Source organism: Elephantulus edwardii, unplaced genomic scaffold (genome assembly GCF_000299155.1).
Source record: "Elephantulus edwardii isolate Elephantulus edwardi_28Jun2011 unplaced genomic scaffold, EleEdw1.0 scaffold00162, whole genome shotgun sequence".
In the NCBI taxonomy this organism is placed as follows: domain Eukaryota; kingdom Metazoa; phylum Chordata; class Mammalia; order Macroscelidea; family Macroscelididae; genus Elephantulus; species Elephantulus edwardii.
Window position 1 is genome coordinate 6,845,026 of NW_006399912.1, and position 25,504 is coordinate 6,870,529.

At 49.2% G+C, this 25,504-nt stretch overlaps 2 protein-coding genes and 1 pseudogene across 2 annotated transcripts in view; all 3 read right to left on the bottom strand.

The window, feature by feature from the left end:
* The window catches only part of ALG1 (ALG1, chitobiosyldiphosphodolichol beta-mannosyltransferase), a 14,379-nt gene extending 3,584 nt beyond the window's left edge, over window positions 1–10,795 (bottom strand). Inside the window, exons 1-10 of the mRNA XM_006895240.1 lie at window positions 10,582–10,795; window positions 7,949–8,026; window positions 7,727–7,830; window positions 5,736–5,884; window positions 4,520–4,609; window positions 4,079–4,189; window positions 1,829–1,950; window positions 1,659–1,697; window positions 961–1,020; window positions 276–386 (exon numbers count right to left, since the gene is read on the bottom strand). Coding sequence (XP_006895302.1) covers window positions 276–386; window positions 961–1,020; window positions 1,659–1,697; window positions 1,829–1,950; window positions 4,079–4,189; window positions 4,520–4,609; window positions 5,736–5,884; window positions 7,727–7,830; window positions 7,949–8,026; window positions 10,582–10,795 — 1,078 coding nt within the window. The remainder of the gene's footprint in view (window positions 1–275; window positions 387–960; window positions 1,021–1,658; window positions 1,698–1,828; window positions 1,951–4,078; window positions 4,190–4,519; window positions 4,610–5,735; window positions 5,885–7,726; window positions 7,831–7,948; window positions 8,027–10,581) is intronic.
* Window positions 10,796–13,684: 2,889 nt separating this feature from the next.
* NAGPA (N-acetylglucosamine-1-phosphodiester alpha-N-acetylglucosaminidase) overlaps window positions 13,685–25,504 on the bottom strand; it is a 13,738-nt gene continuing 1,918 nt past the window's right edge. Inside the window, 10 exon segments of the mRNA XM_006895241.1 lie at window positions 13,685–14,038; window positions 14,041–14,188; window positions 14,633–14,696; window positions 14,778–14,909; window positions 15,209–15,337; window positions 17,314–17,361; window positions 17,982–18,187; window positions 18,811–18,939; window positions 20,248–20,356; window positions 24,481–24,620. Coding sequence (XP_006895303.1) covers window positions 13,685–14,038; window positions 14,041–14,188; window positions 14,633–14,696; window positions 14,778–14,909; window positions 15,209–15,337; window positions 17,314–17,361; window positions 17,982–18,187; window positions 18,811–18,939; window positions 20,248–20,356; window positions 24,481–24,620 — 1,459 coding nt within the window.
* On the bottom strand, window positions 21,570–22,033 carry LOC102865448 (annotated as a pseudogene).

Genomic DNA, 25,504 nt, shown 5'->3' on the forward strand with positions numbered 1-25,504 from the left:
GGGGGGGGGGGGGGAAATGGTCCAGGAACTGGACCAACTTCATTAAAGTGTGTGACAGATACAGCTCTGGATGCGTTCACTATTCCTATTCCAAGAAATTTGGCAAAATGCTACGTGGCCACCAATACTATTTTTGTGCACCATTATTTGTGTCCATTCCAAAAATCACTCAACAAAGTGCAGAAACTTCCAACAATATCCTTAATATCACCTGAAACTAAGACGCCTTTTAAACCCCAGCCTTCTCCCGCAGGCTTCTGCCAGGCCAAGCTTACCCAGCAGAACAGGGTAGTCCTCAGCCTCCAGCCACGGGGTGCACACCTGCACGTGCCGGAAATGCTTCTGGACAATGAGGCGGTTATAGTGCTCCTTCAGTGGCCCTTTGCCTGGGAGGAGGGGAGAAGTCACTGTGCTGAGCCGTCCCTGGCCACAGACTCGGCTTCAGGAACCCCCCTGAAGCCCCATGCACTGGAAGAGAACCTCATCTAAAACATCTTCTGAACCTCTCGGCCCCAAAGGGCTGACTGTGAATCAGGTCTGTACCTAAGTCCAAGCTCCCAGCCTCTGAGGAGAGGGCATATAAGGCCAACCCCTAAGGGACAAAGGATGGCACTCTGATGGTGCAGGGATTAAAGCACCCAGTTGCTAAGTGAAGAGGCAGCAGTTTGAACACCCCCCATTCCGCGGGAGAAAGACGTGGCAGTCTGGTTCCCAAAAGCTTTCCAGCCTTGGAAACTCTCTAGGGCAGCTCAGCTCTGTGCTACAGAGTCAAAATCAACTCGGCGGCAAGTTTGCCATGCTGTGTCGTCTTGTTTACAAAGAGCTGATACGCGGATAAAGGAGACCCCAGACACTGAGCTCCCAGGAATGTGGAAAACACACTTAGATGAACAGGTCACCTACCGCAGCCCCCTCCCTGCCCCCACGTACACAGGGGCACACTGAGGGTCCCAACAGTACCTGTTATCACACAGATGAGAGAAGGAAGGTTTTCTCCATCAGCAATCAGTTGTTCAAACTCTGTGCATTAAGAACCAAGAAAACCAGTAAGTTTGGCTTTGGAGAGACAGGAATGTTCTAGCAACAGACAGAGGTAAAGGTTGCACCAGATTTTGAAGGTAATTCAAGCCACTTAATTGTTTCCACTAAAAATAGTTAAGAGGATGCAATGTTAATGTTCCTTTCAAGAAACTGAAAAGTTAAAATTTAAAAATTACAATTAATTAAAAAATTAAAATGAAAATCTTAAAAAGTTAAACCATGACTCATGTTAAAAATGTTAGCAAACTCAGAAAAGACACTCTCTTAACTCAGTAAATATTTTCTATAAAGCAAAGAAGTAAATTTAAAAACCAAGAGCAGGTACAGAAAAGATAAGCATCGGTTAAGCGGGGTGAAGAGCCAGACAGCCCTGGGTGCTGCCAAGCAGCGGCTGGCCTGGTCTAGCAAAGAGCGTTCTCCTGGAGGCAGAACTCAGACACCAACGGGTTACTTGATAACCCAGATGGGGAACTTGGAACTGACCAGCCCAAGCGCCCACTGGCCAGTGCACCTGGAGCTCCTGAGGGCAAGAACAGGACACCCAAGATGCCAGGCCAGGAGGGTGGCTCACCAGCCCCCAGCACACCCACAGCTTCAGGTGACAGCCACACACCTACTTTCTAAAGCTCCCAGCAGGATGGAGAAGTCTTCGTCTTCTATAGAGAGAAAGGAGAAATGTCACAGGTCTGTTTCTCAATACCTCTCCTCACAGTCCCAGACACCCAACCCATCAAGGGCCCAAACCCACACCAACAAACACAAACCCCAAGGGGTGGGCCCTGGAGACCTGTCCAACTTGTGCTGCTGACCAGCAGGGCTGGCCGCCCTGGTCTGTGTGTCACCAGCCCGCTCCTGGAGTCCCGCTCCGTGAAGGCTGACCATTCCACAGCTGAGTCTGAGGGTTCCGAGCTGAGAAGCAGCGAGAAAGCCTGTGAGATGGTCCTGAGCAAGCTGGCTGAGCAGGACAGCATCGCCCACCGTGGACCAAGCCCATCCATCCCTCGGGGGGCACAGGAAGGTCCCTGCTTTTATCCTGTCACAGAACTTCCTTCTAAGGGAGGCTCACACTTCCTAGTATAACAAACCCTAAGAGATGAGAGGGCAGCATTTTCCCAGTAGAAAACTCCCAAAACAGGAAGGGATAAGCAAGAGGCTAGAATGGGAAACAGTAAACACCAAGAAAAAGTGGAAGAGTGCTGTTAACATACTGTTAATGTTACAGGGATTATGGATAATACTGTGAGTCACAATGTGTGTCAACTGTTGAATGGAAAGTCAGTTTGCTCTGTACATTTTCTCCCAAACCATAATAAAAAGTTAAAGGGGAGAACAAACAGTATTTATTTGTTGCAACCAAAGTTTTAACAGTAAACTATTTCCTTCACGAGGCTTCGATTCTTATCATGCCCCTCCTCTAACCCGCTCCAGTAATCATGCTGGGTTCCTGAGAGGAGCACATGGGGGTGAGGAGGGAAACGTGTGTGTGAAGAGGCACACACAAGTCCTCTCCTCAGCCTTGGGACATCCTGGAGGACATCCAAGTCACAGGCCCTACTGCAGGGCCGGGAACATACTGCACACAGGTAAGGATGTCTGCAATTTCTGTGGAACACAAATACTTTCCTAAAGGGCCCAAAGGGAATACTTTACATTTTCTGTTGCAATATTAAGTTCTGCAGTTGAAGACGGAAGAGTGGCCACTGGTGTTACATAAATGCAAAAGGAGTGATATGTAGGAAAATATTTTAAATTCTTAGGAATTGTGGTGCTAAAATGCCTTGAGCATTACACGGACCTCCAAGAAAACAAACAGGTCTATCTTGGAGAGGGTAAAACCAAGTTTCTCCTTTGAGGCTAGGATTTTGAAACTCACTCTCACGTACTTTGGGCATGTGGCCAGGAGGGACTGATCCCTGGAGGACATCATGCTTGGAAGGGTAGAGGGACAGCTCAGGAGAGGAAGACCCCGGGTGAGATGGATTCATAACAATAACTAGGGCAATGGAAGTTGGTGTGTTAAGAGTCAGCGAGACTGGCTCAGGACAGGGCAGGCTTCAGTGCTACTGTACATAGGGTCGCTATGTGTTGCAGGCAACTCACGGCACATAACAACAACAGCAACAACAATCCAAACATTATGGAGCCATGGATGATGGATAAAATCCTGAAACTACTACCATCTATGAACTTTAAACCAAAAGCCATCTCCTGAAGTCAGCTTAAGGCCAAACAACAGCTTAGCTTAACTAAAACAAAAATATCCACGCCAAACAAACCTCAAGCTCCCTGCTGTCAATACTGAACGAGCTCACAGCTGACTCTCCACTGGGTTCTGGAGGCAATAAGATGCACAGGAGAAGACAGCCTGTCCTTCTCCCCATGAGCTCCTGGTGGATTTGAACCTCCACAGCCACTGAGACTTTGAGTTAACAGTCACACTCCTTATGGACTACGCCACCAGAGCTCCCTGAATCAGCTTAACCGAGTCAGCTTAACTAGAAGTAAAAGAATAAATGGGCCTTATGTATTATACACTTTTAAGCACTATGCACATGGAGTTGAAGTGACAATAGAAACTCCTGAGATTAGACAGGACCCTTAGGGGGCAGTGAGATGATGTTTGAGAGAGAGAAAAAACTCGGGACAGGAGAGTGAGATTCGATACACAACTCAAGAATGCAATCAGCGCCAATGGATTGTACATGGAGACACTGCTGAAGCTGGTGTGTGGTGCCCTGAGTATTCTCAACAACGACAAAATAAGGGGGTGGGCAGGGAGAAAAGTGCAACAATGAATGACTAGAAACCCTAAGTCTCTGTAAACTTTCATTAAAATTAATAAAAAAAAAAACCAAACACCACCATGGAGAAAATAAACCATATAAAATAAATAAATCAGTGGCCGTCCAGTGGCCATACTTTGCAGACCTCTGGCCTAGAGGATCCAGGCTTGCAGTGAGGAGCTGGGAGAGGCCAGCAAAGCTGCGAGCTTTGGAAAAGGCAGTCTCGGCTTTGAGTGTGAAGATGGGAGACATACCGGGCCCTGAACGCAGGGTAGATGCAGCCCAGCTTCACAAAGAGCTGGTGCTGCAGGTCCAGTGGGGTCTCTCTGAAGAAGGACGCTGGCTTGTCGTAGACGGTCACGGCCCTAAAACAAGATCAAGGGGCTTCTTGAGTGGATGGAGCCAAACATAAGGAGCGAGGCCCCTGGGATTCCAGGGAAGAAAAGGAGCCGAGGGAGGATGAGTCTTAGGCAGTGGCCCGAAGATGCTTTAGGATCACCAGAAAGGTAATAGTCGCTCTCAGACCACAGCTTCCTAGACCAGCTGGCCGGCCAGGAAGGAAGCTCCAAACCAGGAAACGTCATCCAATCCCCAGATCGTTAACAGTCCCGGCCTGCAGGTTCGGCCAGCTCTCCACCCCTGGATCCTGGTCCCCTTCTGTCCCCAGGCCTGATGGCCACCCAGTCCCTTCATACTTGATGTTCCAGTTCTGGGCCAGGTCATCCCTCATTGCACAGGTCACACACAAGTTCAAGTGTGACAGGCGGCCACAGAATTTCTCATACCTGAAAAGAAGAATCATAGGTCAGCCTGGGCCTTAGCCTGGCCCATATGATTCAGTACATCACCTTGCGACTCAATGCCCCAGGACAGGAAAGGCTGCAGTGTGTCAGTACTCCTTCAGTGTCAGTGTCACCTCGCAGGGCCCTCCTTCAGTGTCTGTGTCACCTCGCAGGGCCCTCCTTCAGTGTCAGTGCCACTCGCAGGGCCCTCCTTTAGTGTTCGTGTCACCTCGCAGGGCCCTCCTTCAGTGTTCGTGTCACCTCGCAGGGCCCTCCTTCAGTGTTCGTGTCACCTCGTAGGGCCCTCCTTCAGGGTTTGTGTCACCTCGCAGGGCCCTCCTTCAGTGTTCGTGTCACCTCGCAGGGCCCTCCTTCAGTGTTCGTGTCACCTCGCAGGGCCCTCCTTCAGTGTTAGTGCCACCTGTCCTGACTCACACTTTTCCTTATATCACAGGACTTTCTAGCTTCCTTGCAAAGGCTCTGAAGGAAGCTATACTGATCAGAATCACAAGGAAGATTGTGGACAAAGAGAGAGAAAGGGGGGAAAAGATGTAGAACAGAATGCAGAGTCATGAAGAAAACTAGACTTATTGACCCGATAAAGACAGGTGGAATCCCAAGCCCTTAGCTCTGAGACGCCCTTCAAGTCTGGAAATGAAGGCCTAGGAAGTGAATTAATTCTACGAGGGAAGAAAGTACCCCTCATTCCATCAACTGTATTAGACTGAATGGGAAACATTTGCCCAAAAGCAAAAGAGTTAGGTTTTGATTTTTTAAAAAAGAGCAGATTATACACAGCTGCATGTATATATGCACACCCACAAGTCAAGGCAGCAAGCGTTGACAGCAAGGAAGGACGCTGTACAGCCAAGACTCTGATCTGGACATTTAGGCTCCAGCTCAGTGAGACAATGAATGTCTGTTTTTTAAGACCATCTACTTGTGGGGTGTGTGTGTTACAGCAGCACTGGGACACTAAGACTGTAGGTTATTTCCACTCCTTGTCACTAGTGTCCATCCCGATTCACCCGTCCTGCCTTCTGCTGGACTCACAGGACAAGACCCATGAATACCCTCCCCCCTTCCCTATCCTCCCCCTCCCAAGGCAGTGCATCTCCGAGCCCCTCACCACTTGGCCAGCAGCACCAGCGGGTGTGTGGGGCCGTGCACCAGCCCCATGACGGAGTAGCCATAGTTGTGCCAGTCCACAACGAGCTGGCCCCCACAGAGACAACACACGAGCCAGCAGACGGCGATGGCAGGCAGGCCTGGCGGATTCTGGAAGGAGACAGACTGGAATCAAGACCAGGAAATTCAGTCCAGGGCTGAGAGCAAACCGGACTAGAACAGCTGCAACATACATGGCGAAGGGTCAGGTGCCTTGATAATCAATAAGCAGTTGCAAAATGTCATAAAAGACTACTGACAATCAGGAGTATACGGCACATGGAGGTGAGGTTTTTAAACCACTGGAGTAGAAAGACTTAAAAAAAAAGTGTATCAATGCCAAGAGTGTTGGCTTAGAGATGACTTCATTTAGTTCAGGAAGAGATGGACCTAATGTTACTCTAGGGTTAGCTACAAGTGGAGCTCTGATGGCCTAGTAGGTAAAGAGTTGTGCTTCCAACCCCAACAGCAAGAGGTTCAAATCCACCAACTGCTCTGAATGAGAAAGATGGGCCATCTTCTCCCATGTGACTTACAGCCTCTGAAAACCCTCTGGAGGGTCAGCTGTAAGTTGGCTCTGACTCGATGACAAGCGAACAACAAGCCAGCAGTAAAACCAAAACCTCTTAACACTGCACAAGCTTTGTCTATACTGGTAATGTGACCTCAGGAAGGGAGCAGACACATGCAAAGGACGGTGTGCATGCATCACTGGGGTTCTAAGTGGTGCTTTTTGTAAAAGCAATTAAAAAGAACACCAAAAACCCAAACCCACACCAAAAACCCAAATCCACAGAAAGAAGCTGAGATATAGCTGCGAATGAATTCAATCTATCAGAGCACATCACATACAGAAAATCAACTGAGTCAATGAAAAGATGAGGTGCCACGGCATGTGAAAAAGCTGCAGTGTCCCCAACAGAATTGAAAACAGCTGTTCAAACAAGTATGTGTACACCTAAATTCACTGCATTCAATAGCACAGGTCACTGAAGACAACCGCCTGAAACAGACAACAGCCTGAAACAGACAACAGCCTGATACAGAAAATAGCCTGAAACAGAAAACAGCCTGAAACAATTCATCAATACAAATGAATCTATGATATCCACTGATCCTTAAAAAAACATTAAAACCAACAGCCACAGAGTCCAACTCCATCCTACTACAGCACCCATAGAAGCTAAATAAAATCAACTACTGACACAAGGCCATTTGACATACAGTTACATTCACAAGGGAAAGACCCTGAAGGATCACATCTCCGCCTTTTGATTACGACCAAGTGTAGAAAAAGACCTCGAGGTGGTTCACATCATTCTCAAGGCAGATAGCCTAAGAATGCTGGCTCTCCAGACCCACCCAGCAGAACCTCACAGGATGGGCCTGGTGAGCAGCTTCTACAAAGGTTACCGCCGAGAACATCTTACGGAACATCTTCCTCTGCGTACCTGATGTCACCAAGCAGAATCAACTCAACAGCAACTAAGAGCAAGAGCAACACTGGAATGAAATGTTCAGAGCAGGCAGATTCAGAGAGACGTACAGTGGGGCGGGGCAGCCAGCAGGACTGAAGGACAAATAGAGAGTAGCTGCTTCTTTCAAACCAAAGCCATAACCAGAGAGTCAGTTCCGTAGGGCAGTAATTCAGCGTGCCAGAGGGTCTCCAAGGCTCGAATCTTCATGGACGGACACTGCCCCAGCTTTCTCTCTTACACTGGTTAGTGGGTTGAACCACCCACCTTTCTATTAGCAGCCTAGCACTTAAAGCACCACACTCCCAGAGTGTTTCACTAAATGGGTATGGGGTTTACTTTGGAGGGAGGAAGATGTTTGGAACTCAGATAATGCTGGTATTTGCTATGAATTGCAAGTGCCTCAACGGCACATAACAAAAACAGAAAATAAATAAAAGCTGCTAATGGGCTCAGGGAGGCAGGAGCTGATACACACCTGCAGGAAGACATAGGTGGAGGGTTCCATCTTCACAAAAGCCCAGAGCAGCTGCAATGCCTGAACGACAACTTTGACTCCGTACTGGAGGACGCGGGGCCCCACTGCAAGTCAGAAACTGGCTGTCACTGATCAACAAGTGCTCAGCCATCTGCAGGCTCCCCCAGCGGAACCAGAGGGATGGATTCTAAACACACACACACACACACACGAGTATCATACCTGCCAGCATCTGAAGTTCTGTCAAGCCCATAATCCCAATTCTGTCATTCTGCAGGAGCTCGTCCCGGGGCTTGGAGTCTGAAATGAGAATGTACGTCCCCTTCAATGTCCCATCAGAAAGTTCTAGACATCCCGGGACTGGGGGATGTAACTTAGTCAAGTGTGATCACTGCTCGGACTGAAGAGGGGAGAGAGTTTGTATCCTGGAAAACCAAACCAAACCTAATGCGACTGAGTGGAATCTCACTCACAGCAACAGTGCAGGAATGAGCAGAATAGCCCTGTGAAGTTCCCACAGCTGTAAATCTTTACCAAAGCAGATTGTCTCATCTTTCTCTTATAGAGCAGCTGCAGGGTTTGAACCGTGGATCTGATGGTTAGCAGGTAAATTCTTTCACCACAGCTCTAACAGCATTCCTTCCGGAAAATAAGACTTCACAAAATATCTATCACGCTTCCTCAGTAGCCAGAAGAGATAATGAGGCCAAGTTCTGTTTAGATCCCTCTAGACTGCACACAGGGAGGGAACTCAAACTGCATCCATCATTACTTACTACAACTTCTAGTTGGCCTGCGCAGCTGGCAGGGAGCTGTGGTGGCTCAGTGCGTGGAGAGTTAGGCTGCCAAGTCAAACGCAGGAGGTTCGAATCTACCAGCTGCTCCGGCAGAGAAAGATGGGCAATCTCTTTTGGTACAATTTACAGCCTCTGAAAATACATTAAGAGGGTCAACTAGGAGTCAGTTCTGACTCGATGCCAATCAACATCATCACAACATAGCTGACATTTAATTAAATAGATCTGAATTTCCTGGAGAAAAGAATGTTATCATAGCAGTGACATCTCGAGAAAGTTCCACTCCACCTTGCATCCACCGTCCATGGATTCCACTGCCATGGAATCTGTTTGAATTCATAGCAACCTTACCAGACGAAATAAAACCATGGAGTTTCCAAGACTCTAAATCTTTAAAAAAGGAAATGGGTGGCAAGTTCAAACAGATGAACTTTCCATAAAACTTAACCACAGCACCACCAATGTTTCTTTACCCAAGAGTAAAAGGGACCAAGGAGTTCTAATGGCTCAACCTGGAACCCACCCAGCAGCTCTGAGGGAGGAAAGCCTGACCATTTGCCCCCATAAAGATTACAGTCACTTCCTAGGACAGTTCCACTTTGTCGCTTGGAGTCACTAGGAGTAAAAAAAAAAAAAAAATAAATCAACTCACTGGTACCTAAAAACAACAAAAGACAAGCACTAAAGGAACCAGTGTTGCTCTCACTTTTCCCCCCAAGATATGGATGAGTTGCTTTTTCCAAAGATGTTCACATGGAAACAAACAGAAGAAAGGAAAAATGGGGATGAGGGGCTGGACTTGAAGCACAAATGAAACCATGTGGAGGTGTGGTTGGCTGCACGTGACCCTGAGTTACACACACGCGTTTTCAGCCCCAGTCTTTTCACATCATGGGCGTAAGTATGATCATACAATGAATTTGCTTAATGTGTCAGCCACAGCATTGGCACAAGGCAAGCTGTTTGCAGAGACGGCTGTAGGGCAACATAACCGAATCGGCTTCAATAAAAACCTCTTCTGCTTTTATTTGAACCTTTCAATGTTGAGCTATATTTCTTGGTGTGGGGAGTGGAATTACACCATTATTGAGATGGAGAGACCATTCAGTTTATTACAAGTCATTCCGGGGCTGTTAACAAGACAGGATTTTCTGATACCGTATTAGTAAGATTGTTTCCCGAACCATGTCTGATTCTGGGGTCCACTGTAAAGAACTATCCATAATATTGTACATCACGAGTCCTTGGGTGCAAGCTACTGAACTTGCATCTGTTTTGAAAATGGCCTTTTGAGAAAAGACTGTGATATTCTATACCTGCCAGAACGCAGAGAAAAGGAATGACATTCCTAAGTTATATGGCCAGGTTGGTGTCAAGGTTCAGGGAAACATTCTTAGGAGAACTAAACCAAATTCATTCCTATCAAGTCAGTTTGACTCACAGTGACCCTGCAGGGATGAGGAGAAGAACTGCCTATGTCGTTTCCAGGACTAAAAGTTTAAATCTTGGGGAACAGATTGCCACTTCTTAGAGCAGATTATTTAGCGGGTAAATTCCTTAACCACACCATCAGCAAGTCAACAAACTCAGTTTTTTCCAGTTTAACATGGGCTCCAGATTCATGTCAAAACTTTAAAACGGATTTTATGTTCTTTTCAGTAAGAGCTCTGGGGGTGAGGTGTACCAAAAGCTAGTTCTGCATTCAACAGCTGTTTCGAGGAGTTTCTTTCCACTCTGATGTTGCTGTCTCAGAAAAAGGGGGGTTGCGATAAGTCCAATCTACTTACTGGCAGAGGGTCTGATGAGCTTGTACACATCCACACCCCACACACAGTTTGTACACATCCAACACAGACACACACACACACACACAGTTTAAACTGTCATGCAAGATCCACTCAGACTAAGGGAAAACCAGCAACCAGATGTGCAAGACCCCCCTCGTCCACTCCTGGCTGATTGCAGGACAGAGCAATGGGCCCCGGAGCCTTGGGGAGGCAGAAACCGACAGCCCCCAGACAACAATACTCTCCCGGCCCTGCATCCCGGTGCACTCACGGTAGAACCCCAAGAAGGTAACGGAGAAGCCGCACTTGGCCAGCGAGAGCGCGTGGTACTGCATGCGGGGGCTGCGGCCCAAGTCTCCCAGCACCACGACGGCCACGTGCCGGCTCGCGGTCCGCCACCGCCGCCAGCGCTTCCACGCGCCCAGCAGCAGCAGCAGAACCAGAAGCACCGTCAGCACTAGCGTTACCACGCAGGGCGCCGCCATCTCGGCAGCCCGCGCGGGTCACGTGACATCACCCGGCAGCGGGGAAGCCGTGCGCAGTCGCAGAACGAGCCTCCGCGGTGGGCGGGGCGAAGGGCGGGGCTTCCGAGTAGGAAGTTGGTGGAACCGCTGGGACTCCCACCCTCTCTCTCTTCCAGTCTCTCTTGCACACTCAGGGAGCTCTGGTGGCCCAGTCAATAGGAAGTTGCGCTGCCAAAACCCAGGGCAATCGGTTCGAATCCACCAGCTTCATTAATAAATACGGAGCTCTGGTAGTACAGCCTATAGGGAATTGTGTTGTGAACCCAAAGGGGGCTCTTCTCCGGTAGTTCGAATCCACCGGCAGCTCTGTAGGAGAAAGATGGGCAGTCTCCTCCTGTGAGATTTAAAGACTCAGAAAACCCACTGGAGGGTCAGCTGAATCGGTTCTGATTCCACAGCAATGACTTCTTTTTGGCTCTGAGTAAATAGTATCCGCTTTGAGCACTGTGTGCTGTTTTAAGATTTATCTATACAAGGAAGCCCTGGTGGCCTAGTGGGAAAGAAGCTACACTGCAATCCAGAGCCACCAGATGCTCTGCTGTAGGGCCAATCTCCTACTGTGCCAGGATCCGATTAAACGGTTGTTGTTACGTGTCATCAAGTCGCTTACGACTCATAGCAACCCTATGTACAACAGCCCTAAAAACCCTGCTCTATCCTGTGCCAAATGCACTGCCTCTGACACACCCATCCCGATGACCCCAGTCACTAAATCCACCTCATAGAGGGTCTTCCCCTCTTGCGTCGTCCCTCTCCAAGGACCTGTCCCTCCTTACAACATGTCCAAAGTATGTCAGACAAAGCCCCAGAATCCTTGCCTCCAAGGAGCAGTCTGGTTTAACCCTCTCCAGGATGAATCTGTTTGTTTTCTTGGCAGTCCATGGTATATTCAATACTCTTCTCCAGCACCACAGCTTAAAGGCATCAATTCTCCTTCTATCCTCCCTAGTCATTGCCCAAATCTCTGATGCATAACAAGTGACTGCAAAGACCATGGCCTGTATCAGACGCACCTTAGTCTCCAGAGTGACACCACTGCTCTTCAGTACTTTGGAGAGGTCCCTAACAGCAGACTTTCCCATCGGTACACAATAAGAAAAAAAGATTTCTCTATACAGCATCAAATCAACAATAGCAACTTGAAAGATGAGACAGACCCAAACTCACTGCCACCCAGCTGAAGCTGACTTCTAACAACCATGAAGGACAGGGCAGAAATTACACACAGGGTTCCTGATGGGAAAGACCAGTTGTCGTATCTTAGATGGCCAATCAGAAACTTTTACATCCTCGAATGATATTCTTCAAACAAGCACTTAGAGCACTGTCTTGGGAGCTCTGGTGGCCTAGCAGCAAGGATCTGCTCTGCAATGTCAAAGGCATGCAGTTCAGGGCCACCAGCTGTTCCATGGGAGAAGGGTGGGCAGTCTCCTCCCATACAATTAACTGCCTCTGAAAACCCACTGGAGGGTCAACTATGAGTCAGTTCCAACTTGAAGGGACACAACAAAAACACAGCAGTTGAACTAGATGTCCCATGAGATTCCTGAGCTTCTAAGCCCAGTCCCTACCCCCTGCAACGTGTTCCCCTCTATCTGAAGTCACTCGCAGGGGAGAGTTCTTAACTAAACAGACTAGCCTATTACATAAACAAACACTAGTGAGGAATGTGCTTCTCAGAAAGATCAACCGGGAGGAGACCAAAAGTGCAACAGTTACTCAAAACACAAGATGAGAAGGGAGGGAGGGGGGTAGGAAAATCAGCAGAAAAGGAATGGAAACAGGAGACCTTGGATAAAAATGGAGAAAGTGCTGACACACTGTAGAAATTGCAAGTGATGTCACGGGACCATCTGTGTATGAATTACTGGCTGGAAAAGGAATCTGCTGTATAAGCTTGCAGAACCACTGCCTGCCATCATGTCAATTTCTGCTTACAATACCCAAGGACAGGTAACTGCTCCAGAGTTCCCGTATCTCCAAACCTCCATGGGAAGAGACTGCAACATCTTTCTCCTGAGGAGTGGCTGATCAATCTTTTTTGTTTACATTCAGGTTCATCTTTATCTACAAAACCAAATCCCAAAGGAAGCTCTGGTGGCCTAGTGGTTAAGGAGCTGTGCTATAATCCCCAAGATCTATGGTTCAAATCCACCAGCTGCTGCTCTGCAGGCCAAAGATGGGCAATCTCCTCTTGGATGATTAAACTGCCGCTGAAAATTGGCCAGAGGGTCAGCTGTGGGTCGGTTCTGACTCTACCGCACCCAACAATAACAACAACAATCTTATATATATAAAATTTTTAAATGGTAGTGGTTTGGTGAAACTTCACAGAACAAATCAGTTTTTCATTCAATAATACAGTTTGTTTAGTGGCCATGGTTACTTGTAATGCAGACATATGCTTACCACTTCCTCCTATTTCCATTCAACCTTTCTTTCCTACCATCTAAGCTTTATTAGTTTGTGGAAAGCACTGCCCTTTTCATCTTGTATGGGTGACTGTTCTGGGAAGCAAATTCATGTTCTGAGTGAGTTTGAACTGCCAATTTGTCAGCTGCTGAGCAAACAGCCTTTCTGTAATACCCGTTAAGAATCTGTAGAGACCTCAGAAGGTCAGCACCTGTGATACTGAATCCCAACACCACCTGGTGGCCTCTTTTATTATAGCAATTTATTCAGTGCTAGAAAACTCTCTGGCACAGGGCACAATAAAAAGTCTGTAAACACGAGGATTTTGCATCCTCTCGCCGAGTCTGCCTTCTAAGGAACGTGCTATGACAGCAAAGAGAATTTAAGTTGCAATCTTGGTGATGAGGTCAGCGGAAGGCCTGGACGCTCCGAGGCTTGTCAAGGGTGTTGGCTGTGATCGACCACTTGGCCATAATTGGAATAGGGGACAGTGGGCCCCTTCTCCAGCAGGCTGCAGCATCCCGAGGGCGGGCCTCTCAGGCAGGAGGTGGCGTCTCCTGGGGGAGCACGAGGTTGCTGCGGTTTGTGTCTCCAAGCAGGAAGACTAAGCACGCGGCTGAGGCCCTGGGGCCACTGGGACTTGCCTTTGCCAATGGCTGTGAAATGTCCTCTGCAGCCGCCGGGATACATGGGCATGGTCCTCAGGGCGTCTAACCCGGTCAGCCTGAGGGTTCGGTCCGTGCGGGGGCAGCAAGCATCTCCCAGCTGTTTCTCCGTGGCTGGAGCAGCTCCCAGTTCGTCTCCTGCAGCGGGTGGTAGGCGTAGTCACCATCCAGGTGTCGGTTTCGCTGCACTCTGGAGCCTCGGAACAAGGTCACGTTCACGGCCATGCTCACCACCAGCAGGAACAGCAGGGTCAGCGTGAGGACCAGCCAAGTGGTCCTGGGGGGTGGGTGGGTCAAGAGAAACAGGCAGTAATTAAGGGCTTGAAGGGGCTCAAGGAGCTCTTCTTACTCAGTGTGGATGCGGGAACTCAGGGCTAGGGTGAACCTTCTCGGCCTCCAGGTCAAGGCCCAGTGCCACTTAGGACAGCTGGGTTCCTCAGGCCTTAGAGCTCTTGCCCTGGAGGACAGAAGTCAGCATCCCCATGGCCAAGAAAGCAAAGTCCCCAGCCTCTCTGGGCGCAGGCAGGAGGAGGGGCCTGGAAGCCCACCAGCTCCAGCATGCCCTGTCTGGATCTGCCAGCCTCCATGATGTCCCAAGGCTGTGCCACAGACTCAGTCCTTGAGCCCCTGATGGTGCATCCGGCCTTGCCACCCACCCTGGACAAGGCCAGCCTGAAGGTGGGGGAAGAAGCTCTGCCCAGCTCCCTGGACACCAACCTACCCCGTGAAGAAGGAGGGTTCGCTTGCCCTTGTGGTTGCCTTGAATGATGGGAAACACTGCTTTGCTGTAAAACACACAGGAATGAGGGGCCAGGAAGAGGGCCCAGCCCTAGTGTCCCCAGGTCAAGGCGGGGTGAGGGGCGTACCTAGAGAGAGGAGGCTGCTCGTGGCTGGTGACCAGCTGAAGCTGCAGTTGCCAGTGTAGGGGTCGCAAGGACAACTGTGCTCACACTGGCAGGGGCTCTGGCAGCCAGGCCCGTACCAGCCCAGGGGACACTCTGAGAAGACAGAGGATAGTGGTCAGCTCCGCCTGTGCATCCAGGCAGGTGTGTCCCTCCACAGGTATGAAGGGAGAGGCCCACCTCTCCTTGTCCTGGGGGACAGGGTGGGGGAGATCCCCCTCCTCGTACTTCATAGGTAGGCATGTCCTCTCTGTGCCCTGCGAGGTGGCTGAGGCAGAACAGGGAAGCCCTGCTCTCCAAGCCAGCTGGATAAGCCCTTCATCCCTCTAGGTCAGCCCTGCAGGTACCCCTGGGTTTCTCTAGGTTCCCTGACCAGGGGCCTTGCTTTGGCTTACCCTGTGCACAGAGGTCCCCCGTGAAGCCAGGAGGGCAGGTGCAGGTCCCGTGGACCGGGTCACAGGCAGCTCCGTTCTGACACTGGCACTTCTGGGCACAGTCCTGCCCAAAGGAACCATTGGTGCAAGCTGGGATGGGAAAAGAGGGGTCTTTGCAAAGTCTAGGCTGGGGCTTGTAGCACTTGTAGCAGGGTCTCAGCCAGTCCAGGCTCGTGTGCTCACCCAGCAGAGTGAGCGGGGGTCCTGAGGGCACAGCGGCGAGGGGACACAGGCCCTGCTCCAATAGTGTTCACCATATGAAAGAGGGGATGCCAACAGGCTGATAAGGTGACAACACAGTATAAGAGGAGATGACGGCTAGAGGGACACAGGCAGAGGGTGGCAGCAACTGCTGTAGCCACCGAGCCTGGTAAAGGGGACGCTTCCATGTGGCTTCTGCAAATGGCACTGAAGCTGACATTTGGAAGAGCCATTCAGGGGCCCCGGGGAAGAGCAATCACAGAAGCAAGAACAGGAATTGGAAAAGAAAGACGGACAATTGTTGGCCTCTTTGAAGATCCAGGGACAGGAAGGCTTGCCAGGCACAAGAACTTGGACACACGGGCAGGGCAGTGCTGGGAAAATTTCAGGAAGGAGAGAGAGTGCAAAGGGCGTGGCGGGCCCCGCCAAGAAGGCTGACTATTGTGAGGTGCTATGGAATTGGTGCCAACTCCCCACGACCTTAGACACAACAGAATGAAATGATGCCTGATCCAGCGCCATCCTCACAATCACTGTCAAGCTTGAGCCCATTGTGGGAGCTGCTTGTCAGCCCACCTCTTACGAGTGGTGGCCAAGAAGAGTGAAATTTCCGTTAAGTGCAAAAGCAAGCAGCTGCAGTGCTTTATGCTGTGGGTGGCTGTAGCGGGTAGAATTTTTCTCCCCAAAAAGCCAAGTCCTAGCCCCAAGGACAGGTTGTTAGGTATGAGGTGCACTGATTACAACTCTTGGGATCCCATGTTTACAGAGACGTGCCCTCACTGGGTTTACTGGCTGCCCGAGTGGCAAGAAGCTGCACTGCAATCCAGAAGGCATGCGGTTCAAAGCCACCAGCCACTCTGTGGGTGAAAGATGGGCAATCTCCTCCCATGCGATTAACTGCCTCTGAAAACCCACTGGAAGGTCAGCTATGGGTCAGTTCGAGTCTGCAGTACAAAACAACAAAACTCTTTACAGGAGCAGACTGCCTGAGCTTGTCTTCCAGAGTTACTGGGGAGATTGAAGCTTGGCACCTTTATTTAGGTTTGTAGCCAAAGGCTGAGCTGTCCACCACCAAGATGCCAACAAATACATGTAAATTTGGATCCAGGGGCTTTGCGGCTTTAATTGATTCTAAGAATTGAGCTAATACTCTCATAATGAGAATCACCCTAGATTTTGGGGGAGCCTTTAACAATGACCAGTGTGCTGATGTGAGAGATGTGTTCAGTCATGGCTGATGCAGTGAAAATGGAAGACTTGAGTCTGTAAAATATTGTATACTGGAATGCTCGTCGCCACCATTTTTGAGCTGGATCTGCTGTTTCTGACTTTGTAGGTCAAGAGATTTGACTCTGAGGCAACCTTCAGGCTGCCTCTATTCTCTAAGGAGGAGACCGAATTTCTAGCAGGGCATCCAGCCATCATTTTTCCAGTTCCTGCTAGTGTCCTGTGACCCTCACAGTGTCTTAAGAGTCCAGTCCAGTGTTGCTTCATTGGCCAAGACTAAACTGGGAAGAGCCATCTGAGGCCCTGGATGTGAGAGGCCATGTGCAGATGGGGACAAGGACCACCAGAGGGCGCCAGAGGCACAGCACAGACAGGTTCTTCCCTGAGTCTTCAGAGGAAAGGTGGCTTCCTACTTTGCACTTCTGGATTTGGGGGCTCAGAAACGACATTTCTCTTATTTCAAACCACCCAGTGGGCAGTGATCTGTTGAGACAACTTCAGGTCACTAACAGTGGATACCTATTTCCAGGGCAGAAGCAAGGAGGCTAGCCCTACCTCCACGCTCACCCGTAAAGGGACTCAAAGCAGCCAAGAAGTTTGATTCTGCCCATCACCCAGTGTCTGGGGCGGCCTTTTACCTTCACTGCAGTTGGATCCAGTCCATCCAGCTTTGCAGCTGCAGCCACCTGCCCAGACAAGACAAGAACAGGTGAGAGTTTGGGCACGTCTGTGGCAGTGAGGGCTGGTGAGCTGGGAGGCGCATTCTGTTCACTCTCAGTGCAGAGCCTGTGTCTGCTGCAGTTGGAGGCCCTGCTCAAGCTCACTGCAAGCCAAGCTGCCTCCCAGGAGCCTCCACCTCCCCTCAGTGCAAAGCCCGCTCCCACATCGCTGGAACCTCTGGGCACTCTCAGTGCAGAGCCTGTGTCCACTGCAGCTGGAGAGGCCCCCTCAAGCTTACTGCAAGCCAAGCTGCCTCCCTGGAGCCTCCAGTCTCTCTGTGCAAAGCCCAGCATCCACATTGCTGGAGCCTCTGCTCACTCTCAGTGCAGAGCCTGTGTCCACTGCAGCTGGAGAGTCCCCGCTCGAGCTCACTGCAAGCCAAGACGCCTCCCAGTAGCCTCCACCCCCTCTCAGTGAAAAGCCTGACACCCACATCACTGGAGCCTCCGTTCACTCTCAGTGCAGAGCCTGTGTCCGCTGCAGTGGGAGGCCCCGCTCGAGCTCACTGCAAGCCAAGCTGCCTCCCAGGAGCCTCCACCCCCTCTCAGTGCAAAGCCCATTCCCACCTCCCAGGAGCCTCACTCACTCTCAATGCACAGGCCGTGCCCACTGCAGTTGGAGGGGCCGCAGTCCAGCTCATTGCAGGCCTCCCCTCGCCAAAAGTGCCCAGTGCACTGGCAGCTCCCCTGCACGCAGGTCCCGTGGCCACTGCAGTCGGGCGGCTGGCAGCGGGGCTCGTGCACACAAACCACAGTGGACACGCGACGGGGACAGCGCCACATGTTGTCCTCACTGTGGGCAAGGGCTCAGTGTGAGGGGAGGCTGCAGTGTCAGCTACCCCTTCCTGCAGCCCAGTGGGTGGGGTTCTTCCTGCCTCCCGCTGCTTGCTGCTTTCACGTCTCAGGCCTCTCATGGGTTACTGTGCCCGAATGGTGCAAATGACACTTCTAAGGCTGCTGAAAAGTTTAAGGTTCAAGTCTACTCAGAGACCCCTCAGACTAAAGGCCTGGTGACAGATTTTTCAAGAAATCAGCCATTGAAAACCCTATGGAACAACTCAAAAAAATGTCATTAATGTCATGGGATTGTCCAAATGGTAATGGTTAGTGAAACTCATGTATGTTAAATTCAGAACACACTGCCTTCGAGTTGATTCCAATTCATAGTGATGCTGCAGGATTTCCAAAGGTGTTAAGTCTTATTGGAAACAATTGGACTCATCTGTCTCCCAGAGGGTGGGTTTGAACCGCCAACCTGTTGGTAAGCAGTCTAGCTCTTTACCCACTGCACCAGCCAGGTTTCCTTAAGCACACAGACGTACTCAATATTTGCTGGATGAGACCTGTGGGGAGCTGGGAGTCACCACTGGGGTGGAAAGGCTGGACCCACATAAAAGGGGGCTCTTTTGGGCTTACCAGTGGTCAGATGGGAAATTGGCCAAGGTCCCATTGAGCACGAAAGTGGCCGAGCCGCCCCCGTCCAGGTTGATAGCGTTGACCACACCCTGCTGCAGCAGGAACTCCGCCATCTCCCACAGGCTGATGCTGAGGCAAAAACACAGCAATGCTGACGGCCGAGGTCACGGTCACGTCTGCTTTCACCTGTCCTGACCCCCATCACTGGCCAGAATCACAACCACTACAGGAGACCAATTTCTAAGGTGGTCCCTGAGATCTCCTCCTCTGACCCTGTGAATGTTATGTCGCCTCTGTAATGACGCCAGATTATATTGCACAACAAGCCAAGTGGACCCAGTGGAGGATATAAGATCTGAAGTCAGCCCTTTGAAAAGCGAGACCTTCCTGTGGCCAGTGGCAAGGGAAGGGAGACAAACCTGAAGCTTCAAGAGCCAGCAAGGCAGCAAACACCTCCATTCTATGAGTGCAATCAACATTAAAGTAGCCTGAATGAGTCTGGTAGAAGAGTCTTTACCCAAACTTTCAGATAAGAACTGGCCTGGCCAACACTTGCATTCTGTTCTCAGGCTGAAGACCCACGCTTACAGAGCCTACCCTGATGTCTGGCCAAGAGTACTATTATTGTTGTGTGCCACAGAGTTGGAATGGACCCACAGCTGACTCCCCAGCAGGTTTTCAGAGGCAGTAAATCACACGAGAGGAAACTGCCCATCTTTCTCCCATAAAGTGGCTAGGAGGTATTTGAACTTCATACCTTAACGATGACAAGGTAATTCCTTACCAGTAAGCCACCAGAGTTCCCCTGACCCAGAGTACTAGGCTTTAATATATGGATGCTGTTTGGGTGTTGTGTTTTTTTTTTAAATTATTATTATTTTGTGTGTGTGTACTGTCAAATCAGATCTGACTAGTACAGGAGGAGATTGTCCCTCCTTCTCCAGCAAAGCATCTGGTGGATTCAAACTGCACGCCTCTAGGATTGCAGTGCAGCTTCCTGCAACTAGGCCACCAGAGCTCGCCGTATGGATGCTGTTTTAATACACATTTGTTAAGTGGCCAGTAGCAAATTGGTACGCTCTTTACACATTCACTTTCTAGAGAAGCTGTGGTTTGGAGAGGCTGAATCTCTGGCCATCGAGCTAGCAAATGGCCACACTAGGGTGGGAACCAGGCCTCGTCGCTCTTCTAGCTGCACCATCTTTTCCCTTTAATACAAGTGGGGTGCAGCAGGGGTGAGGTGATGAGTTGGGAGGGATGCAGGGGGTTAGTGTGTGGAAGATGATGAGTTCTTTAGAATGGGAAGACCTAAGGACTTTCTTGATCCAGGGAAAACAGGTGAACAGGAATAACAGAGAGCGGTCAAAGAGAGCCTGCTGACCGGGCAGAGACCGCACAAAGGCCAACTTGGGCCAGGATCTCAGCTCCAGGACTCACCCCCGCTGCTCCGTCTGTCCGTCAGCGTGGAAGAGCACCACCTTCCCCTCCCAGTCATGGCCTATGGCTGTCCTGGCCGAAATCACATTCACAAATTTGCTGAAGGAACCTGGAGGAGAAGCAGGAGGGAAAGCCACATTTCACACCAAATATTACATGAAAAACCATATGCTTATTCAGGAACTGAAGGAATCACGTAAGTTGCAATTTCTCTTGTAACAGATCACAGGAAATTAGCTGCTTCCTACAGAAAAGAGGTAGCTAGGAGGGAGGTGTGAAATACTTCCTTCCTGAGCTAATTATCAGGTTGACATTAGAGAAAAATTCGGCTTCATTTACAAGAGAATTCTCTTTATGATTTGCTTCCCCCGATTCTCAATAAATACACAAAAAGGGGTGGCTTGTGGAGCTTAAGTTGATTCGAACTGCTGGCCCCGTCTTTACGCTGTTAACTTATACATTCTTGGTGTTTTGTCCTGTTATTAATATACTTTACCTTCAGTCTGCAGCAAAGCAGCCTGGCTTTGGACACTGACAATCCGCCTACCACTCTCCACCTTCCCACCACCATACCACCATCTCTCACTGATGCCAGACAACCTCTTCACCAGCCTTCTGGTTTCCCTCTGCCCCATCCTGGTCCAGTCTTGGCAGAATAACCAGACTCTCCTGGTGAAAACCCATTCCTGGTTTCCACTACTCTTAGTTGGGATAGAGCCCAGCGCCTTCTCTAGGCTTACATGACACAGTCTGCACCTGTTTCCTCTACCTGTACCCTTCACTTCTTGGCCACTTTCTACCTGTGGCCCTTTGCACGAACAGCCTTGACTGACTCCAACTCCGCTCCTCCAGGCCCAGAAGAGCTTCCTTCTTCTCTCAATCACCTCCTTAGTGAGGTCTCCTGACTGACTGGTATCCTCTGGCTCTTCCTCCATCCTAGTATTTCCCATCCATCCTTGGTGGTATTGTGGATAAAGCAGCTGGCTGGCAATCAAAAGGTCAGCAGTTCAAATCCACCAATACCTGCACAGGAGAAAGCTAAGGCAGCCTGCTCCCATGAAGGTTTGCCTCCATGGAAACCCAATAGGGCAGCTCCACTCTGTCCCATAGGGTCACTGTGTTGGAAATGACTCGGCAACAGAGGGTTAGGTTTGGTTTTTTGCAGTTTTACCAGAATTATGCAGAGGCTCCTTAAAATGCGGACTCTTGCATCTCGCTCCCAGAGTGTCTCATTCAGGAGGTCTGAAGGGGGTTTCGGACTCTAATTATTATTATTTTTTTAGTTAAACAATGATTTTATTGCTCAAGGACATAAGACAGATTTATGCAATCAGGGCAGAGGCTGTTGATGATTCCTATTTCCAACTGGGGGGAAGGGACTCTCTCTTTGTCTTATAGTATAGAGCTGATCGGTGAATTCGGCTCTCCATCAGTATCAGACGGAATTTAGTATCCTTATCCTTTTTGTTTCTCTCCAGATGCTTTCAAACCACAACAGCCTTCTTAATTAAATGATAGAGGTCTTCAGGAAGATCAGGCGCACTTCCTTTGGACTTAAAAGATTCTCTAGATTTTATTGCCTGTCATAAAACACACTTGTACAACTCCATGTGGATCTATGAGGATCACACCAACGTGGGAAGGAGTCAGACCCTTCTAGGCTAGTTTGTAGATCTGCTCGTTCACATCGTCTGACACCAACTTCAGCCAGGTGGGGATGTGGCGGCAACAGGGCAGAGCTGACTGAGACAAGCAAGCCCTTCACAGGAGCACGCATGTGACCCATGATGGCGGCAGACAGGCAACGAAAGAAACTCTGTAATTCTTTCTAACGTTCTTTGAACATTTTACTGTGCTTTGAGGGATCGTTTACACCGCAAATCAGTTTTCCATTCAACAAACTGCTCTGCGACATTGATTGCAATCCTTTCATTGTCAGTATGTTCCCTCTTTCTTCATTTCCATTCATCTGGTTTCCCTGCCTTTATACCTTCAGTTTTGACAAAATATTTCTTTCCAGATGTCATGTCTATTAATTAGCTTAAAAAAAAAAGTCTAAAGGCTAGAGTGTCAGGGGTCTTTCTCCTTTCAAACTCGTAAAAACCTTATCTTTTTTTCTTTTACTTTGGATTTTGTTCTACATTTTTCACCCATTCTAATTGGGACCTAGAAGTCTTTCCAATCACTTTCTATGCATCTGAGAACTGGATAATGAATAAGGATGACAGAAGAAGAATTGAGCTGTTGAGTTGTGGTGCTGGTGAAGAGCACTGAACACCCCATGGACGGCCAGGAGAACAAATGGATATGTCTTGGGAGAGGGTGCAGCCAGAGTGTTCTTTGGAGGCAAGGATGATGAGGCTTCGCCTCACATACTTTGGACATGTTGCTAGGAGGTGGCTATTCCTTAGAGAGGGAAATGATGGTGGGAAGGGTGGAGGGTCGGCAAAGGAGAGAGGATGACCTTCAACCAGGTGGATTGACATGCTGACTGCTGCAATGAGATCTTGTGTGTCAAGAAGTGTGAGGACGACACAGGATAGAAGAGAGTTCAGGTCTTTTGTTCACAGAGTTGCTCTGAGTCATATTCAATTCAATGGCACCTAACAGTAAGTAACAACAAAAACACCACCACCACTGTGGTCAAAGGTTCTGGAGGTGTTAATATGTTACATACTGAATCCACCAGTTGCTCCACAGGAGCGAGATGGGCAGTCTCCTGTAAAGACTCACAGCCTCAGCAATCCAATGGAGAGTTTGGATGAGGCAGAATTAACTCGGAGGCAGTGGGTACTGTGGTCCTGGTCAGAGGGGTTGGTCAGTTGTGGCAGCCAGGCACCATCTAGTTCTTCTGGTCTCATGCTAGAGGAGGCTGCAGTTCATGTGAATCCTTTGGCCAAATGCTTCCTTCAGTTTTTTTCTTGGTTCTCTTTTGTTCCAGACAGGAAGAAAGAGACCAATAGTTGAACCCTACATAGTTGTTGCTGGGAATCTTTTAAGATTCTAGACAGTACTCACCAGAGTCGTTATACAACATTAACATGTAGGACTCCGCCTTTCTAATAAGCTCATGGGCGAAGCTGTCTATGAACATTTAGCCACGTTTTCTCATTCCTATGCTCCTGGCTAGCAGCCTACACTCTCTCATTTCCTCCTGCTCAGCCAGTGCATTAACAGAAACCCTACCTATCTTTCTTAACACTGACTCTTTTAACATGTTACACATATGTAAATTATGTTTCTATATGAGCTTTCTTTGGGGGTTGTGTGGGGGGTTGTGTGTGTGTGTGTGTGTGTGTGTGTGTACAGTCAAATCGGATCTGACTGGTACAGGAGGAGTGTCCCCCTCCTTCTCCAGCACAGCATCTGGTGGACTCAAACCTTATGAGCTTTCTTACCATGTCATGCAAGTAGGAGCCTCATGTATCTTAATTTCTACTACTTAGCATTGTCCTGGGGACAAAGAAGCTGCTCTAAACCCACCTCAGGTGTTAACTCTTGGTCTCTCCCCATCCGAAGCAGAGTGAAGAAAAACAAAGACAAACGGAAACTGTCAGTCCAGCTGGCTAGAGGACCACGTGAAGCTCAGCCGCCAGAACAACAAGATGAGTGGGACTGGATGGTGTTCGCCTACCACCAACCACGGCTTTAAAAGAGATCACAATAGAAGGCCCTGCATACAGTAGGAGAAAAATGTGAAGCAAGACTCAAAAATCAAATGAAGACCAGTCTGATAGACTTGTGGAACCTCGGGCCTTTCGTCAGCCTTCAAGCCTAGACTTAACCTCACCCTTGTGGCTCAACTTTCAGCCAAACAACAGACAGGCTTAAAAGGTGATCAATCACATCAGGGTGGTCCTTCTTAGAACAGTCAATCATATGAGATAAAAAAGGGCAGCATCTGCCCAAGGATAAATTTCAAAAGGCAAGAGAGGATAGCAAGGAAAGATGACTGAAAACAGAAAACATAGGGAGGAAGAAGAAATAGTATTGTTTATTGCAGAGACTGCAATTAATGTTATAAAGCGAAACGTGTGTGACTGGAAAATCCATTTACCCTCTAAACTTTCAACTAAACCACAATAAAAACAAACAAAAAACCAGAGCAGCTCCTCTAACAATACCTGCTGGAGGACTTGAGTCAATTATCCCACTATCCCACTGTTCCCAATTCTCCAAAGAGCTGCTGTCAGCAGTCAGTCCCCCTGCGCCCTTCCCCTGCCCCACACTCACCTGTCTCCTGTGTCTGATCACACTCGGTGGCCAGGCTCTCGTTGATATAGGTGCTCCCATTGCGAATAAGCCACACCACGCCGCTTACCAACTGCACAAATGGATTCTCAGTGTTTAACACCTCCTCTTCAGACAGGTACCTGGGCACAGAAAAGACGTGAGGGTCACAGGAATGACAGCTGATGATGGGGCGCCCTCTGCTGACCACAGCCTGACTTCTTGATTCCTCCTGGTATCACAGTAACACACCTTGTAAGAGCTAGCATCAAAAGGGATATATGATTGGGTCTTACGGTCATGACAGGAGTCCAGAATGAAGGCTGCACAGTGCAGTGGACTTGGGGGGAGGGACTGCATAACAATGAAAGAGTTTGTGGGGTTTTTTTTTTTACTTATCTTTTTTTTTTTAACTTATCAAGGAGAAAAGTGAATTGGGGAGAGGCAGTGGGCAGGAAGAAAAGTGCAACAGTGAATGACTGGAAACCCTAAGTCTCTGTAAACTTTCAATAAAACTAATTTTTAAAAAGGTGGGGGGAAGAGCTAACGTCAAGGGGATTGCAGCCAGACACAGGCCTCTGGTAATGCCGGCTCCACACACAGCTCTGTCAAGACTCAAGCACTTCCCAGTCAACCCTGTGTCTACTCTAAACAAACACTTCAACATACTTCAAATCCATTCACTGGCCTCAATCTACCGAGAGCTCTGGTGGCAAGTCCTTAAGCAAGTTACTCCTTCTTCTACTCCTCTCTCAAATCCTCAACCACATGACTATAGGCACTCTGGATGCTTTGCACCTGCTGTTCCTTCAGATGACCTTGCTAGCTCTCCAGTCCTCATTCTGACTCCTGAGTGATCTCCAGATCTTTATTCAATGATCATCTTTAGAGAGAAATCCTTCCAAGAAACAAAAACCTTCAAAACCAACAAACAAAAAATCCCCACCCAAAATCCCCGCTAACTCATGTTGTTGTTTGATGCTGTCGAGTCGTAGATGACTCATAGCGACCCTATGAGCGAACAGCC